General features: G+C 32.7%; 2 protein-coding genes across 5 annotated transcripts; both read right to left on the bottom strand.

Moving 5' to 3' along the window:
• Nucleotides 1-361: 361 nt before the first annotated feature.
• On the bottom strand, nucleotides 362-6,434 carry LOC130814510 (DNA-directed RNA polymerase III subunit rpc4-like). Its single transcript, XM_057680601.1, has 10 exons — nucleotides 6,387-6,434; nucleotides 6,180-6,240; nucleotides 6,022-6,080; nucleotides 5,853-5,919; nucleotides 3,755-3,791; nucleotides 2,557-2,780; nucleotides 2,412-2,475; nucleotides 1,766-1,857; nucleotides 1,396-1,686; nucleotides 362-677 (listed from the first exon to the last, which is right to left on the bottom strand). The coding sequence occupies exons 1-10, from the start codon at nucleotides 6,422-6,424 to the stop codon at nucleotides 528-530; spliced, it is 1,083 nt and encodes a 360-aa protein (XP_057536584.1). The 5' UTR covers nucleotides 6,425-6,434; the 3' UTR covers nucleotides 362-527.
• A 1,828-nt stretch (nucleotides 6,435-8,262) lies between these two features.
• On the bottom strand, nucleotides 8,263-18,275 carry LOC130814509 (probable sodium/metabolite cotransporter BASS4, chloroplastic). Of its 4 annotated transcripts, none has more exons than XR_009042431.1 (16): nucleotides 17,973-18,275; nucleotides 17,793-17,883; nucleotides 15,655-15,762; nucleotides 15,519-15,586; nucleotides 14,493-14,571; nucleotides 13,811-13,869; nucleotides 13,638-13,706; nucleotides 12,706-12,819; nucleotides 11,541-11,562; nucleotides 11,073-11,140; nucleotides 9,857-9,942; nucleotides 9,491-9,617; nucleotides 9,248-9,349; nucleotides 9,086-9,174; nucleotides 8,865-8,944; nucleotides 8,263-8,779 (listed from the first exon to the last, which is right to left on the bottom strand). XR_009042431.1 is itself a non-coding variant. In XM_057680600.1 (15 exons), exons 1-14 carry the CDS (start codon nucleotides 18,195-18,197, stop codon nucleotides 9,100-9,102), a joined length of 1,293 nt encoding a protein of 430 aa, XP_057536583.1. In that variant the 5' UTR covers nucleotides 18,198-18,275; the 3' UTR covers nucleotides 8,263-8,944; nucleotides 9,086-9,099. The 4 variants fall into 4 exon arrangements, 2 of the variants coding, with proteins under 2 accessions (XP_057536583.1, XP_057536582.1); XR_009042430.1 differs by having other exon boundaries at nucleotides 8,266-8,779; nucleotides 8,865-8,941; XM_057680600.1 differs by having other exon boundaries at nucleotides 8,263-8,944.
• Nucleotides 18,276-18,747: the final 472 nt, after the last annotated feature.

The following is an 18,747-nucleotide window of genomic DNA, read 5'->3' as shown; positions in this document are numbered from 1 at the left end:
TTAACATAAATCTGTAATTTAATGATTACTTTTTTTTGAAAAAAAAGAGTTTCGTCAAACAACAATATCTCTTATATACTTTCTTTGTCCCTTTGCAAATACAATATATGTCGTTTTTGTTTGTTCCACTAAGTCGACTACACCATATTTATTCTCCTATTCTTATCTACATATTTAATTTTTCTCATCTAATGCTATATATTTTGTTTATTCTTTCACTAACCTATTTAATAAGCAATATATAAAGAAAAATTGTCCAAATATAGCAAACTTTGCGAGACAAATAATTACCAATCTAGTTCCTTTAGATTTTTCAGACAAAACAGCTCAAAATGAACTAAAAGAACACAATAAACGACTAAACAAACAAGTTTTGATTCTTTTGCATAATTTTCTTGTCAATTGTCATAAACTTGAGAGTATATTCACACATAACAACAATAATACTCTTTCAGTCTCTTTCATTTTACTACTAAAAGTAACATTAGTAATGGTCTTTGAAGACGCCAAAAACTTGTTCTGCCTAGCTAAAGGTCGGTCACGCTATTCAAGAGAGACTCTATGTCAGGGGTCACAATGGCTCGCTTATCAAGGCTTCTGACACAACAACAGTCCTTCTGTTTGGTATTGAAGGCGACTGCGTCTTGGGCAAAAGAGCAATCTGATCCAGGTGAAACCTACACAAAAGAAAATGTTCCATTACTTTTGATTTGAAAGAGGTCATTGTTTTTTATACTTTTGTCCGGTGAAAAGGTTTATACAATATGCAATCAAATACAGATGCATGATCGTTAGTTATTTTAAGATAAAAGCGGAGTCTAGCTCTTTGGCTCATTTTAGCAGAGGAAGGGGAGGATTCTTGGCTGCACCTTCTCTACCTTGCCAAAAATATTCTCATAATTTATAACAGACAAGTTGGGGAAGTAGCAGTGAGACGAAAATTTTAATGAGTACATACTAAGATCATCAGTATAGAGGTGCGCAAAATAGACCCCCACCTGATTTTATTTGGACAATTTATAGTTCAAATTAGGCTTTGAAGCGATGCAACGGCCTTTGTGAATACAAAAATAGGCTTTGATCTGGCCTAATGTTTTCCCATCCAAGGACCATGGTGCTCCATGGGTCCAAGAACTGTGATACAATACACAGATATAGAATCAACAATCTCAAAGTCCTTCATGATCAGTTTCTCCAAAACTGTTTAATTGACTCCGGACTCTAGTCCCTAGCTAAGTATCCTACCCTTCCACTGCAAAGAATCAGTACATTTAAGTGTACGGGGCTACATAGAAGATGTTGACTAGCATGTAAAGAACACCAAGGATAGGAGAAACTATAATAAGAAAATGAAATCTCAGTATTAGAATGATGCAAACGTTGATCAATACTTACATCATAAAGGAATTCTCCAAGTTTAAGTTTGACAGCTCCGCTCTTGTAGACAAGCAACTTCCCCATCTGTCCTGCAGACAAATCGTTGAAACTGCAACTTTGTTGTGAGGTACCAGTTGTAGGTGATCTCTTTGCCCCTGTGTTCATTGTCATCGGAACCTTGTGACCTGACGGTCCTGAATTGCCTTCTATTTCCTTCCCCTTAACGGACGCAGATCGCTTGATGGCTGGGAGAGACGGAGGAAATTGGAGAAACAGTAGTCTAACATTTTCACTAGTTTCATCTGGATTCTGTCAAGCATCACAATCACGAGATTTTTGACACAAATGCTATAATACTTCCCAATGTTTCAATTCAAAAAATACCTACCAGAAATCCAAGTTCTGTTGCAGGACGTAGGGTGCTTTCCTGGTATTCGGAATACATTGCACCTTCCCCAAATTCAGCTTCATCAAGAATGTCTAAAAATAGAGTGAAGAAGCTTTAACTTAAATGTTCCAACTCAAATTGAGAACTTAGTTATGTTGCTTTGGTTTTATTTTGGTAGTAATGACCTAGTTTCCTGCTAGCAGATTCAAGATCCTCACACATTTTTTGTGTTTGCACTTTGCATAACAAGCATAAATTTGTTGTCTATCGGTTCGTCTTTTGACTAGCATCATTCAAACTGAAAAGATTAAGGGGTCACATATTTACTTGTTGGCAATATAAATGTGATAAACCCTTGTGTAAATAACTAATTCTCTTCTGTTTTAAAAAATTTAGTTAAGCGCAATTCGTCAGATCATCAACATCGTACTCAATGTCCCACTCGAAAGCAGGGTCTGGGTGAGGGAAGTTGACGAACAATCCACACCCATACTCCCTTCACAAGGAGGACTAGAAGAAAGCGATCGGCAATTCGTTTGATACTATACATAAATAATTCATCGCTACATTTGATGAACCACAGACCATAAGCTTCATTGTGAAAATTTTGTAACAAAGATATTAGCATCCAACGGATAAATCATACCTGGATCACCAGAGTATGGCCTCCTCCAAGGAAGTGTTGTTGGATAATAAGTACTTTCATAGTTCTGCAGTCGACTTTATAATATAACATCGGCATCTACCATAATAAGCCATGATAAAGTAAAATTTTGACGAGGAATTCATACCCAAGGTTCTCTGTACTCCTTGCTTTTAGGGACTGAAGCATCAGTTGGTCTCTGTTTTAGTGCACTTGGTCCAACTACAGATAGTGACGAAACAGACTGCTCGATACTGTCATCCAAGTCCATCAACTCTAATTCACTAGTCTGTTGGAAACTTCCATCATTAGGAACAATTGACCCCAAGGCAGAAGTAGCTCGCTTTGCCCCATGAATGAATGTGGGTTGTACTGAAGTCAAGAAGTACAAAATCCAAATGTAAATGAGAAAGTTAAAATGGCAGAAGGATTTTTGCCGTTGATAATGAAAGAAACCCAATCAACTTTTTCATCAAGCTAACATACTCACTTACAAAAGTCGACCAAAGACTCATAAACAGCTCGGAAAAGCAGATATCAGGTTCACATTGAAGACAATAAGGGAGGTGAGCACCGGAAACCCTCTCCTTTAATCTTTTTTTTTATTTAATTATATCTTTGCCCTCTATTTTTTTCATGGTCCTTGTAAAACAACATAAGATCTAAGGAACTTTTGCCAAATAAGGAAATATAATGCTTGTTTTTAGCATACATCCAACAAGAGTAATTTCATGAATTAAGCAAATGCCTTTAAAATTACTCCTACAAAACTACCATTTTGGGATTGCAAGGAGAAAAAGCCCTTTCAAAAAAAAACACAAATTGTTGTGAGAAACGGTCTCTCCGGAAGACGCACTATATATGTGGGATAAATAGCCCAATTAATACAAATTAAAGAAAAAATAAGAATGTGGGTTTCTTTTTTAAGGTCGTCTTTTTGAGAGACGGTCTCTCACAAAAGTAGCCGAAAACAAAGTCCTTACTTCTATCCAGGGCCGTCTTGTAAATTTTGAGCCCCTGTACCAAATTTATGTGATAAACCTTACAATTAAAAAAAAAAAAAAAAAAACTAGTATATGATAAAATCTCTTCATTGATTACACTAAAAAATGTATTTTTAGGGCCCCCTCTATTAATGGGGCCTTGTGCAGAAGACCGCTTTGCACATGCTAATTGACAGCCATGCTTCTATCAACGGGTTTAGTATAAATGTGCAGCAAACCAGCAAGATAGAAGAACAGAGCAACACATACTAATAGGACGTTGCAGAACATGAAGCATGCACATTACTACACACTATGACTGTTCATACTCCCATTGCAGAGGACACAGTATTGATAATTTACCTTTATCCTCAACTTTGGGCCGGTGTGTACGATTGCCCTGAAAGATTCAAAGGGGAAAAATAGTTACTTATCTTGTAATTAAAAAAGGGCAATTGTTTATGTACTATAATTGATCCCATCAATTACATTCCTGTAGCAAATCTTAGAAGCAACATTTTCCTTGTCACACATTAACAACAGCTTTCTTTCCTACAATCTTTTACCTTGGTCATCAACCATCAAAAATTTAGCGGCAATCAAAATGAAACGAAACGATAAATCCTACAATTGCTTTCTTTTCTACAATTCTTCCGCGGTTCTTATCTACAATTTTTTATGTTTGTTGTCAACCATTAAATAATTGTGAGTTTGTGACAATTGAAGATGGTTGACCGAGTAGCTGAAGAAATTCCCTTTTACGACTTGTGACAACGTTCAATTCTCATCACCAACAAGTATTAATTCCTCATTGCCCCTTGCTTGTAGGAAATCATTACAGTCTTACCCCGATCTAAAATAATAAAATTAATAATAGCGACTATTGAAAAAAATAATAAGATAATATATATCTTGTATTTTTTATATGTAATTTAATATTATTTTTTCTTTAAAAGCATATAATTCTTAATTATATGTTATCATAAACTTTTTTTTGAGAATTTTAAATAACTACAAAAAGTATTAATGGTTCTCAATTTCAAATGAAATTGCGTTCTTTCTGGGGAGTACTATAATAGTGTGGTTGGGGTAGCAAACCCGAGTGCAAACACCGAAAGAAGAGATTAGGTCCCAACTGAGCTACTGAATCACTTTTGAGATATAGCTAATGCAAAATCAGTAGAAATTTTCTCAAAACATTTCTTTCCCTTCAAAACCATACAATACATTACACATAAGTCATAAAACAAAATCCAAAACATCCTAAGATGGCTCAAAGAGGTGCTTAGATAGCACGCAAGTACGAGAGCCTTCGAGAGAAATCCAAGTAGTGCCTCAAATGAGTTTGGAACTTGGAAAATTTAAGCGTGCAAAGAAGCAAAGTAGCATTCGGAAGCTTTAGAGGAGCTCTTGCTCATATAGTATGATTCATTTGCTCAAAATAATCCATAGTATTAGTTAACTCAAACTAATTAATATTTCACCATCTCTACAATTCAAAGTAAGTTTTCTACTAGAAAAAGTAAGAGTATACTAAGAAGATGAATAATACTTGGATCATTAGGAGAAAGTTATTTCAATAGTACGAAAAATATTAAGTTAATAAATGCTGACTATTATTTTGAGCGAATTAACTATTTTTACTAGACAATCATAAGTAATTTTTGTCAATCTGTTCCAAAGTAAATACAGTATTCCCTTCGTTTTCATATCTTCTTCTCAAATAGAATTTACGAGTTTTTAGTGTTAAACTTTAACTTTAATTTCTCATCGATCTATAAGAAAAAACATGTTCATGTTTGATCTTGTTAGATTCGTCTCAATATATAATTTCTAAATATTAACTTTTAGAATTTTTAAAAACTTATAATTAAAATTATTTAATTTTAAAATTTGCATTAGGATCTATGAAAAAAGTGAATGGGAAGAATATTTGAAAACAGGAGGAGTGAGTACTTATCTAACTATTGGAGTATTTGAATATATTTTAATATACCCCTTTAAAGAAAAATGCAATAATCATCTTGTATTGATCAAATTAAAAATATAATTTTTTTTTTGAAAATTTTCAATAATAAATTAATCTTTACTTGCTACGTTGAAATAAATACAAAATAGTTTTATTATTTATTTTTAAATAAATTCATCTATCATTAATTTTTAATAAAAACAAATCCACCTATTAATTATAACTTTCTTTAAACCTTCTTTGTAAGTCAAACAATTAGAAATAAATAATTATTAAATTTATTTTCAACAAATTGCACCGAAAAAATAAATTTATACAATAGTTGATTTATTTGTAGCAAATCAATCGAAATTGATTTATTTTTGATAATTTTTTCATTCGAGCTAAACCAAAAAATCCTTACATGGGAATTAATGATCACCGTGGAAATTAAAAATTGAATACGTGAAAACCTTCGACCGCCGGACTATAAAAGTAAACAAAAGATCTTACACGTTCACTGAAACGCTGTAGCAATTGCTGCTTGGTTTCGAGATCATCCTCTTCCTCTGCCTTTTCTCTGAAAATAATCGATCATAACATAAAAAATGAATTCATCGAAGAAATCAAACCAAGAACCGCAATTCGAAAAACAAGAAAGAATTGCAAGAATTTTATTCACTTTTTAGAAACAGTTGATCTGGTCTTTCGCTGTGACGGAACTTTTGGAGTAAATCTATGCTGCATTGATTAACAGTGACAGAAATGGAGTCAAACAAAAATACAAAGGATTTCAACATGAAATTCAACAAAAATTGAAGTCATAAACTAATTACTAACCTTTCGACCTGAAGAAGATGATTTATCTGCATCCATTGAAATTCCAAGAAAGTACAGAAATCTGACAAAAAAAGAGTAGAAAATTTTCAGTTAGAAGACATGAACGGGATGTTACCGGCGATTGAATTTCCGGTGTGTTTTGATCGGAAATTTGGATATTAGGGTTTCGGAAAAAGAAGAAAATTTTTTAATTGAAGAGTTTCGAACCTGAGACCAAGTAAAACGCATACTAATGTTTTGACCATTGAGCTAACAATGTCTTTATAGCCTTAATCACTCCATACATTTAAAAATTAAATGAACTGTAATATAGTTGGAATTCTAACATTTCTAGTCAATTATTTCACTTTAATATCACTTTATTAGTCCTTTTTATAGGAAAATGTTAACAAAAAATTATTGTATATGTTTTTTGAAAAATTTTAATGAGAGATTTTTTTAAAAAAAATTAACAAGTTACAAATTGACAATCTGGCTCAACTCAATTTGAAATTTAACCCTCATAATCACAAATGACTCATACAATAAAATTTTCTTTTTTTTATTCGTTATTAATAACAGTGAACAAAGTCGTGGTAAAATGCTTTTTCTACTATTTAAATTCTTATTTCTAATTATACATAATAAAAAATTATAAAAATTTGATAATCTTTATATTGAGAAGAATTAAATAAAATTTTACTTGACTATATTATAACTTATGGATTAAAATTAACTAAAAATTAAAAGTAACAAATGAGTAATGAAATATTTTAATTTACATCTACTACAGAATGGAAAAAATACATAAATAAAAAAAAGTGGTCATGACTTACCAAAGGGAAAAGTGAACTAGATAAGATAAATTATTAAAAAAAAAAGCACGAAATAAGACGAAAATCAACTTATTTTTAAAAATAAGCGTGTAATTTCCAAACTTGAGGTTTGGTTCTGTTAGCAGTTAGTAACTGCGAGCAGGTGCTTAATTTTTTAAAAAGTCAAAGAAATTATTCGTAGTTAGTAATTGTGAATAGGGTTGTTGACTTTTTTGACCCTGTTCGCAGTTAATAATAGCGAGCATAATGAGTCTGTTAGTGACTGCGAATAAGGTTAAAAAAGTCAACAGTCTTGTTCGCAGTTTAACTGTGAATAGCTTCTTTACCTTTTTAAATAATTAAGCATCGAATGAAACCAAACCTCAGGTTTAGAAATTAGACGCTTATTTTTTAAAATAAGTTAATTTGTGTTTTATTTCATACTTTTTTTTATATAAATTAGCTTATCTATTTCAATAATTCTACTAAAGATGTTGCTTTTATAAGTTGGACCCGGAAATAACAAATATTGTTGTATGCAATAGAAGATTTGTGATGATTACATAGATTAAGATTTTTAAATGCACGAAATAAATTGAAAATTCTCGGCCATTTTCATATGGTGTGATCCAAATCAATATGCTTCTTCAATCGTTTTAAAGTTAATTTTGTACTTCGATTTTTTTATTTTTTTTAAAATTATGAATTTATCTCGCTCATATTTAACTGTTTTCAACTAAACCAGTTAAAATTATCTATCGAGTGAATCTAAACAAGTTTGATACCCAAAGGCCAAAGGGTTTCTGTTTACGGCTTTACGCCTTTGATTTATTTTTTAATAAATCTTGTTTTAGGGCATAAATGGGTTCCGAGTTGGATTACTTATAATTTTCCACCTTAATGAATTATTTAACTTCACTATAAATTTTTTGTTGTTAAATAACATTTGATTTATTGTTCTAAATCATTAATTTTTAGAAATTTATTCATTAATTAATAAGTACTTCCTGAAATAGCATTATTTGACTAAAAAATACTTCTTCCGCTCCATATTAGTAATAACGTTAGAAAACATGACACTATTCATTCATTACTCTTAATATGTGATTAATTTTTAATTTATAAGTTAAAACATAGTCAAGTGAAATCTTATTTGATTCTTGTTGTTGCAAAGATTATTAAAATTAAATTTTTATAATTTTTTATTGTTCCTAATTCGAAATATTAAAGATAAATTTAATATATTGAATTGTGTAAAAAAACAAATATTGTAAGCATTTTAGAACAGAGAAAATATAAGAGGTTTTTAAGTCACAAAGTACTGTTCCATAGAGACAAAGAGAATATAATAAGTACTTAAATTCAGAATTCTCCAAAGGGTACCAGTCATACTACATGAATAAGTTGAATTAACATACAATTAATTGTCCCTAAAATCTGAATTATATGGGGGTTTAGTAAATGGCCTTTGTGGTGGCTTTTGGTTTTTTAGATTGTTAATTGGTAATGGTTGGCTTGTTTCATTGGATCTTATCTTGTTAGTCTATTTTTCATTAATAAACAGCCAACAGTTAATATCTCCCCCTGGTTTAAAAGCCAAGAAAAACGTTAATACTTCCCGCTGATTAACCAAACCAAGCAAAAAAGCCAAACAACCAGCGGTCATTTTCCAAACACACCAAAAACAAATATACATTCTTATCATAAATCAAATGGAATCATAGATATGTGCATATGGAGTGTAGTTAGATCCATGGCAATGTGGCATACTTTCCAACCAAGTTATCTCATCATTGTACAGTAATTCTGAACAACAAATATAATTTTGTGAGGCTGTGACAAATGATCCTTACACCACGATATCGTTCAATACAATCAGGGAGGCACAAACCTAGGAGTAATGTCGTCCAATACATCGACTTTTGCACGACAATGTAAACGTTACTATGTTAGAGCCATGATATTTTCCTGCTTCGCAAACAAACAACCATCAACTACTCATTAACAAACATGGAGTTTTACAAATTATCGCCAAACTTAACACTCAAAAGAAAAAGAAAGAAAACGCTCAAATCAAATCTAGAGTGCATGATGCATCTTTAGTTATCTTACTTGTTTCCGCAAGATTAGGCACCTTTCGCTGGATGAACTACGTGATCACTTCGAAGCAAAGAATTAACAAGAAATGAATCCAAAATTATCTGCAAGAACGCTTGGGTGTTATTAGAGGCAAAACCAAACGTATGCTAAAGGATACGAGATTTGTTTAGCAACCTGATTTAGATGTGCTGCAATGCAAGGTAGAATTAGCAAACCCGGAGCACCAAAAGCACCACCAAGCTTGTCTACCACTGCTACCATGACGGGTAGGGTTTTCTGTCGACCAAAAACAAGCAGAATATCAAGCTTAAAAATAATACAAGGTGATTTTCCATTACCTTACCGTTTTAATGCTTAGCTTTAACTGAAATTTCTCGATACTATTTTTTCTGTTATGACAATAATCTCCAATTTTACCTGGCTTGCAACTAAAATCAGAGCAACGGCGTTTCGTTTGTTGGCAAAGACCGACTTGCCACCGGAAATCGATGAAAAGATCTTTATAGCCAGAGCATTGAAAGCTAGCAGGGTGAAGTGCAGAATACTACAACATGGCAAAAACAGTCTGTAAGTGCTAGTTTCACAACGAAACAATTGAGATAAAGCTCGGTGAATAATCTAATTCTGTAATTAGCCCTGAAACCAAATTTCATGGGGAGTAAAGAAATAATTGGTCCTCACATGAATTTTCGATTAATGTTAGCTAAGTCGTCAAAAGCCAACAAGTCATGGAAGATGAAAGAATATCGTTGATAGAAGCTAAAATTAGATTGTTTGACTTACACTCCAAGGCCTATAGCTAAAAGGAAGCTAGTAGGATTAACCATCAATAGCAGTGACCTTGATTTGCTCACTTGTATCCAAGGAACCTGAAGCCATTAAGACAGTCATGATATGAGTTTGTCTTAACTATGCGTTCAAATGATTCTACTGAAAATGTGTAAATTTACCACGGAAACTATCATTGAAAGAAAGTACTAATGTTCATATGCTATGCATGATCAGTGCATTATACATAATTCCAGTGTGAATAATCTGATTCTGAAAAGTACAATGTGGCAAAAATGGTATTAGGTATTTGTTTCAGGTTTTGCTCAAGCATCAATGAAGGCTTTGACTAGGTATTAAGAATTTTAATTGTCTAATTATACCCCATGAAGAGCTTTATATGATATGCTGCTGGCAGCCTCCTTGATATTACTTGGAATCAATGGTCAACTGGAAACGTACATGCTTTTACAAGGATAAGGGTGCATACGTTTGATTCTTCCCCTACTCCACTTAGGTGGAAGCCAACTTTATTGGCTAAAGTTGTGTGTGCTGCTGGCAGGTGGAAGCAAATGTTACTGTCATGAACTATACATTGAAAGTGTGAGGGTCCACAATCAAGAAATACCAACAAACATACCTTAAGTCAGCAGAAATGTCAAAAATATATAGTTAAATAGGGGAGAATTTCAACTCAAATAAAGCTGAAGGCGTTGACAACTTGACAATCCTTCCCTTCCCATGAAAATCATTTGTGATGAGCATCACAAACCTCATATCAGTAGAAGAGGAATTTTGATGAGATTAAGAATTAACTATGATGCCTTATCAAAGAAAAGTAGCTATGAGGGAGCACCGTGACAAAGTTAGTAGAATTAACAGATAATTAATAAAAATCCATCAAGATGGCAGCATCTTAAAAAAAATTGGCACTAAGTGGAGGAAATTTTTTCTTGCGTGTAAAGAACAAAACAACAAAAGCTCATGGCTGCAGTTGCCTAGTTGGCTAATAATTCTATATTTTAAGAGGACCATAAACTAGCAACCATTAATCACCTAATGACTATGTAAGTATGTAACACTATTTTCACAATAAACAGGGGTAAATATACTTTTGCGTGGAACCAGAAAGCTATCTCAGCCAAGAATGGAATTCATTTTTATGCTAGTTTTCCATCTAGTCTCCATGGAAATGAGAGCACATGAGAAGATAAAGTGGAGTTAAACTTACAAGACCAAGAAAAAGAGCATTCATATTCGAAAGAAGCTTGCGGTTATTGTCAGCAAAATGCGCCACACCTGATCATCATATCTCGACAGCATTAGCAGCTGAAAATTAATTTGTTTACCTTGCCAATTTGCCTCAAATTCTAACATTTAATCAATCATCTTGCCATACCAGGGAAATTATCCTATTTGAATACAAAAGTTAAGAAATGATATTAATGAGCAATATTGATGAACAGCCCACCAACATGGTAGACTACCCGATGATTAGATTAATATGCAAAATGCAACAATGAAAAACACCAAAAGAGTTCAAACGAAATTATTAGGACACTAATTCTAATTATTAAGACAAAGGGAATATGTTTTGTGCAAATTATTCGAATGAATAGCTCATATTTGTAAATCACATCTCAACAAAGAGAATAACAAAAAACTCACATCTAAAATTGGAGTTGATTATCGAACTCACCATTGAATGATTCTCGAACAATCTGCATAAAAAAAATTTAGAAGTCGCTTAAGAGAAACCAGTAATATGCACAAATTTTCAAAACCCCAAGTCTTCAACTTTGACACTTGAGTTGAACAAACTACAAAGAGTCTAAAATGTTCAAATTTTCACAACCTTAAAGAATATATACCCTGACATGATCTGATGAAATTCTTATTTAGATATATAACCAGCCTCCCCCTTTCCATAAAGACTAAAGTAGTTAAATGAGTGCTTATTTTGTTACATGAGAGGATAGAAGAAATGAACCAATTTAATAGTAGTAGCTTGAATCACTTGTTAACCTTGAATACTGCTCTTGAAGCTTGGAGAAGGATGAAGAAAGGGTGGCTTTTTAAAGAATTAAATATGGTTCTTTGGGGATTTGGAGGAGCACTTAGAAAGAAGAAAGCAGCGGGGTTTTAAGGTTACAAACTTATTGAATCCTCTGATCAAGTTAATGTTTTGTTTATTGAGAATCTTGCAAAACTACACTAAAATAATAGGTTTGCTGCGATATGTGATGTTTCGTAACTTTGTTGGTAAATTGCTTAAGGATGATTTAAAAACATGAATATATGGGCAAAACCCATTGGGAAAATTTCAAAACATTTTTTTCAGGTAAGTCCTTAGATGGATTCACAAAATCTTATTGGAAAATGGGAAAGTTTTCTATTTTTCAGGGTATGATATTTTCACTCTGGGCTTAACTTTTCGATGTCTCTAAAGTTTTTGCAAAGTATAGGAAATGAAAAAACCAACTTTCAGAACATGTCATCATCATTATCCACATAAAAAGACACACTAAGGTTCAAATACGTTCCAAATTTTGAAAAGGCTAAAACAAATCTGTTAAAAATATCCCAAAACACAAATTCAAAACAATGGATATTATGTTATAAAAACTATCTACAACTTCACATAAATAAAAAGTGCACATGATTTGATGAGTCATTTCGATATACTTATTATATTCTGAAACGAAAGAATTATAAATCTTGTAAGATTGGTTATCATCTTGACAAAAAAACTGCAACAGTGTGATGCACATCAAGAATCTAAGCAAAGTGCAAGGTATTTTTATCCTTGTTGGATTAAACCAGCTACTTTAGATTTCAACAAGAGTAGATGACAAGAAAAATACCTTTCCCAACATCAACGGAATCAACAGTGTGACAACAAGGCTCCTTAGTAATTGCTTAGTTGGAATTGATATACCAACACCAGCAGCTACCAACTTTGTTATTGTAAATGGCACCTAAAAAATTAGTAGAAAGTAAACACACTACAAAGTATAAACATTCAACTGATGGGAAATTGTGTTATAAAAAACTATTGACTTTTGATATGTGACACATTCAAACAAAAAGGAAACATATGACACTCCCCAGTTAAGACATCTTAATTGACGATCTGTAGTGAAAAATCTACAAAACACCATGCCTTTACCCCAATGCCAAGTGGATCCCTCTTAGGTGGGGTTAGGAGAGTCAGATGTATGCAACCTTAACCTTGCACTAACAAAGAGGTTATTTCCCAATTACCCTTATTGCAAACATCATCTTCAACTTCACATAAATTAGCACATAAAATCTATCTTAAAAATTAGAAACATGCGAAATCAGCATTATTAAGTAAAAAATTTCTTCTCCTTTTAAAATTCTAAGTCTACTCCTATTGTTGAGTTGACTGTCAACACATATAACGGCATAACTGTAACGCCACTAATCTTAGGTTAATAAAAAATCAACTGAAGAGTATCATTTTTTTGAATTCTTACTTTCAAGTTTACAACTATGAAAAGGTATAATAAGCCACTTCCTATACTTCAAGATGAATTAGAATTTTGATATCAAGATGGTTAGTGATAACCATATACATCGAAAAATTCAATTGAATTATATCCATAGAAAGAGCCCCAGGATACAGATCCTATTGCTGAAACTGCCAATTTTGGAAAAATATGCGGCTAAGACATGATGTATTCAAGTCTACAATCTACACACTGACATCATGATGCCAAGCAAAGAGAAATTCTATGATTATGAAATATATTTACAACTTGAAATCACTTACAACAAGAATTCCTAGTAAATTAGATATCACGGTCATTGCCAGAGCCAATGCAAAATTTCCGCCAGCTAGCTGTATTTAGCCCAAATATACATCATCAAAATGAATCATAAAAACAGGAAGTATAAATGACTACCACAGATAAAAAAAACGTTTTATTTCAGAAAAAAAGGTACCAGAGTTAGGGACACCCCACTTGACAAGGTAGTCGGCATGCAAGCAAATATTGCTAATCCTGTAAATGAAGTATAAATTATGCATTGAGATATTTGACATAACCAGAACTATAATGTCGATTAGGAGCATATGTATAGTAAATCAAGCACTTTTATACAGGCCCACAAGTTTTTCAAATAATTAGGACAATTATAAGCCAAGATCCTGGAGGCCTCTTCTGCTCAATTCAAGCCTCAGGAAGACACAAATATCTTCTTAAGTACTACTCCAACAATTGAAATTCCAGTCCAGCAACTCGTTTAAATAATGCGCCAGCACTAGATTTTAATGAGCTCATAAATTTTTAAAATTTTTATTTTCAAAGAATCTACGTGTAAGGGTCTTAATTTTTTAGACCCCAGTACCCTACGAATCTTGGTCCAGCAAAAAAGGATCTGGATCTAGATTTGGGTGGACCCGTCCAGATCCTACCCAAGTCCATCCCTACTTTCAAAGGACATCAAAGTTGTCAATCCGGATAAGAAACAAATATTATGGGCTAGACGCAGTGAAAGATGTTAGTCCTGTTAATTCACATTGTATTCTCATTTTTCTTCATAGAATAGAAAATAGGGAAAAAAAAAACACACGAGTCTCTCAAATTGCAAGTAGACAATACTCATTCAAGATTGACTTAAGTACCTGTAACAAATTCAGGAGGCTGAAGATTAAGTTGCAAGATTAATCTAGCAAATGCCGGGGTCAATAACAAAATAGAAGCCTGCAATAAACCCAAAACAAGGAAATGATAAGAATGCGGTCGTAATCTTGCATGCTGATGAAATCAACCTAAATTCTCCGTAATAAATTTCATTAATTTTATATAGACAACAATATTCGTTCTTTTTAATATTAATAAATCAAAAACAAAATCAGTGCACAGCTTTTTTCTTTTAGTTGGAGCAGTTTTGCTTTTTCCCTATCCACATGCTTAACTTTGACCTTTACGGCACATTTGCTTGTCGGTAATAAGTGGTGGGAATGGCAATGGAAAGTTAGTGTAATTTTGGTAGGAAAAGCTATTGACAAGTTTAATGATCGTGCATATTCTCCTTTAATTATCTCATTTTCTCAACAAAATTCATTTCAACACATTATTATTTAAAAAGGTGTTATTGGGTGGTAATGGAAAATTCTAAACAAAAAACATTTTTATGATCAAAGTTTCATTATCATGAAAAGACATGGTACATTTTCGAGATATTATATGTAAAGTGTTATTCAACTTATCTCTATTCACATTTTCGAGATATCATTTTTTAAAACACTTGCACATCTATTTGATGGTAAATTTGTCATAAGGTTACAACTATTTTCGGATGGAATGCGTAAACAGGAGAGTTTTTTTCCACCCCAGTCCCAGAAAACTCGAGATCTAAAAAATAAGATTCAAGAGGTTTGTCTCCACAACAAATTCAAAGTATACTTTAATTGCAGCCAAAACTTCACTTGTTATTCCTTTAGTGACAGAGAAATTCAAATTGTCAAACTCTTCAGTCAACAAGATCCACATTCCACAGATATAAGCTTATTACAACCCCTTCCATAATAAGTTGATTCCCTGTATAATGCTCTAGCTTTGACAGAGTGGTATTGGGAGCTTTGTAAAAATGCAAATTATTGTTGCAATCAAAACACTAACACAATTAAGTCAATCAAGGAACATACCAGCCCAAAAATCCCAACAGGCCATGCTTCTTTAGCTGCTCCAATTTCTTGACTACGTAATGTCAAACCTACAAAATGTGAAACATAGGTAAAATATCCTGACACTCCAGGAATAAAATGCACCAACCTTTCTTACCTGAGATTATAAATATGCAAAATGTGCTCACTTTTGACAAGTAATATCTATCAACAAAACATCCAAGGCTAGGATATGCAAGTCCAAGAAAAACACCACCAATCAAAGCTGCAGTGTATGTGAAAAATTATCAGCTCCCAGGAAACATCAAATTCATGGTGTTTCAAACAAATCACATGACCAGATTACGACTAGCTAACTAACATGAAAAATTACTAAATAGAAAAAGAGCCAAGTATAGGTATATGAAAAAAAAAAAGGATGGAACAATTTTATATTTAAGAATATTTACCAAAAGTAAACCACTAACACTCTTCTTATTCCACTATCATCAGCTATAGCCTATAGCAGAATAGTACAACTACTTTCACTTGTTCTACCCTTTAAATCTTTTCATAAACTGAGGCACCACTGGTATGATGTAGCTTATTCCTATAGAAAAACATAAAATAACAAACCAACTTTTACAGCACCTTTAAAATTATAATAAACGAGCATATTTTCTAAAATCCCTAAATGAAGCACTCCAATCCAACAGCTGTTAAAACATTCTCATAACAAATTAGAACTCTTAACCAAGCATGTATCAACTCCAAGCACTTCAAAGAAAGACTCATAAAGAAGTTGTACATGAAGCATAACGACTCAACTGACTAAGAGATGCATCTGCTGACTGACAGCCACAAAAATATGAGGTAACAGCCCAGGGCAATAGGAATTGTAACCAAAAAAGAATAGCGAGTGGGATCGCCAAACAGGACTGACACCAAGTTCAAACGGGCCATCTAAAAACAAACTCTTTTAATATTCTGAAAAGAATCTAATAACAGAAACTGGTGGAATTACAAAGAAACCCCATGTAATGTGAGAGCTGGTAGATCATGAAACTGTGATATATGGGTTATAAACTTATAATAGTATTTTAGATATTTTACTATCAGTTAGTTATAGAGCTTATTAGTATAAATAAGGTAGAGGGAAATGGAAAAGGGGGGAGGAAATTGTATTAGATTCTAAGGTGAGTCTTATACTCAGTCTTGGGAGAGTGCAAGCCTCTCGAATGCTTGTGTTACTATCTTACTATTGTAAACTTGGATTACAAAAGTATACATCCATTTTCGTTCTCTCTCAGGTTCTTTATTACTTGCTATTGTTTGTTTTAAGTAATATTTTGGAATGATGAGGCATCCAGTCTATTACTGAAACTTAAACAGCTCTGATGAGAAGCAGAATAGAGTGATGGCCACAAAACATCTTAACAAGGTTTGCAGTTGAAAAATTACCTAGGAATAATCGTTGGGTTTATTTTCAGCAATTATACCGAATAGATAAGTTTATATAGAAATAAACAATACCTGAGTTAATTTTCAGCGGATCAAGCAAAGGTTGGTTTGTTTTTTACAATTTCCCTTATTTTATAAAGATGTATCATACATCACTAATCCCATATTTGATCCTAGGATGTAGAGGTTGGAGAATTCAACTCCTCGTTGCAACTGTTTAATAGATCTCATCATACATTGATGTTTGGATAAAACGTTCTATAACTATACATTTGGGGTCCTTCTAAGAAAAAGCTTAACAGAATAGAAAGGTGAGAATAAAGTTCAATCATCTTCACTAAGTAAAGGTAATCACCTTTCGAAAGTCATCAATTCAAAGACTAAATCATTAACCCACCAACAAAGAATAATTAACCCTAATTACTTAAACCACTAAAACAAGCTGAAAGCCAATGAGGATAAAAACACACATTTTCAGACAAAACCCTTTTGTATAAGAATGTTCTGCAAACAACAGTCCTTATTCCTCAGAAAAAAATGAAAAACCAGCATACCTAAACCATCAAAATGAATAATCCTCTGTCCCCTGAGTTTGCTACATCTTTCAATTTGGCTAAATTTTCAATTATCCTACCACTTTCATTGTTTCTCGTCCACACATTTTTCTCTCTTTTTAATTTTCAATAAATATATACAATTTTTTTATTCCACTAACAATCAAACGATAAATTAAATTTATGAGCAAACTAATTTGTAGAAATTGAGGATGATGGAGGTCGGAGTACAGATTAAACATTATAGAGTACATTGTTAGGAAACAAAAAGCTTGAAGAAAAATAGAAATTTTGAAAATACCTAATGGCAGAAAGTTGTTGGAAGCAATCTCAAGACACGGCCGGACCCATTTCAACAAATCCCCAGATTGTTTATTTCCACCATCATTTGCCTTAACAAAAGAATGAACCAATTATATATACAAATTGATCAAACAATTGAGATAACTTCAAGAAAATACAGAATTTGGAAGGCACATACAGGCTGAGGTTGAGATGATGATGCAGCAGCTTTAATTCGCGATGAATTCAATTTAGGTTTCCATTGAAAAAAAGATGGATTTTGAATAGAATGTAATGAATTGGAACATGATCTGAAATTAATATCGTTGGGAAACTTAGAATTGCAGCTGATTTTAGGAGGAGGAAAAGAGCAAGGTGAGAGTGAGGGTTTGAAATATAGAGCTACAAGGGATGTTCCCGCCATTGCCAAATTCCAAGGTTGAAGAGTCAGGTATGAGGTGTCTGAGTGTTCCAGGCTCAATCAAACTTGGATGGGAGAAAGAATGGGGCAATTCATAAATTTAACTTCCGAACATTTCCGACTCATTTTGCATCATTTTTAACAGAGAAAATTACAAAAAAAACTATCAATTTATAGCACCTTTTGTAAAAACTTATCTAGTCTATTTTTTTTGCAAAAATGATATAAACGTTTGCAAAAGACTACCAGATGATGGAATCAGTTAGTTGACCGTTAGTTGTATATTTGACTTTACACGTGAATTGCACGTGACTTCATTTTCCTATCCCTCCACGCTCAGTTGATGATTTCTCTCACAGATCATAAAAGACATCCATCAACACTCAATCAAAACTTGAATGCAGCATTAATCATCCAATCCAATTAACTGGTAAGTGCTTTAATTGCTATTTATTTCATTAATCTACCCTCGAATTCGAATTTCTCTCATATATGCTCTGAATCAGTACTTGAATGCGTGGGTTTATTTCATTAATATACTCCTCAATCTCGA

The sequence above is a fragment of the Amaranthus tricolor genome, chromosome 6 (genome assembly GCF_026212465.1).
Source record: "Amaranthus tricolor cultivar Red isolate AtriRed21 chromosome 6, ASM2621246v1, whole genome shotgun sequence".
Lineage (NCBI taxonomy): Eukaryota > Viridiplantae > Streptophyta > Magnoliopsida > Caryophyllales > Amaranthaceae > Amaranthus > Amaranthus tricolor.
Note: the sequence above shows the minus strand (reverse complement) of the source record. Positions and strands in the feature narration are given on the sequence as shown.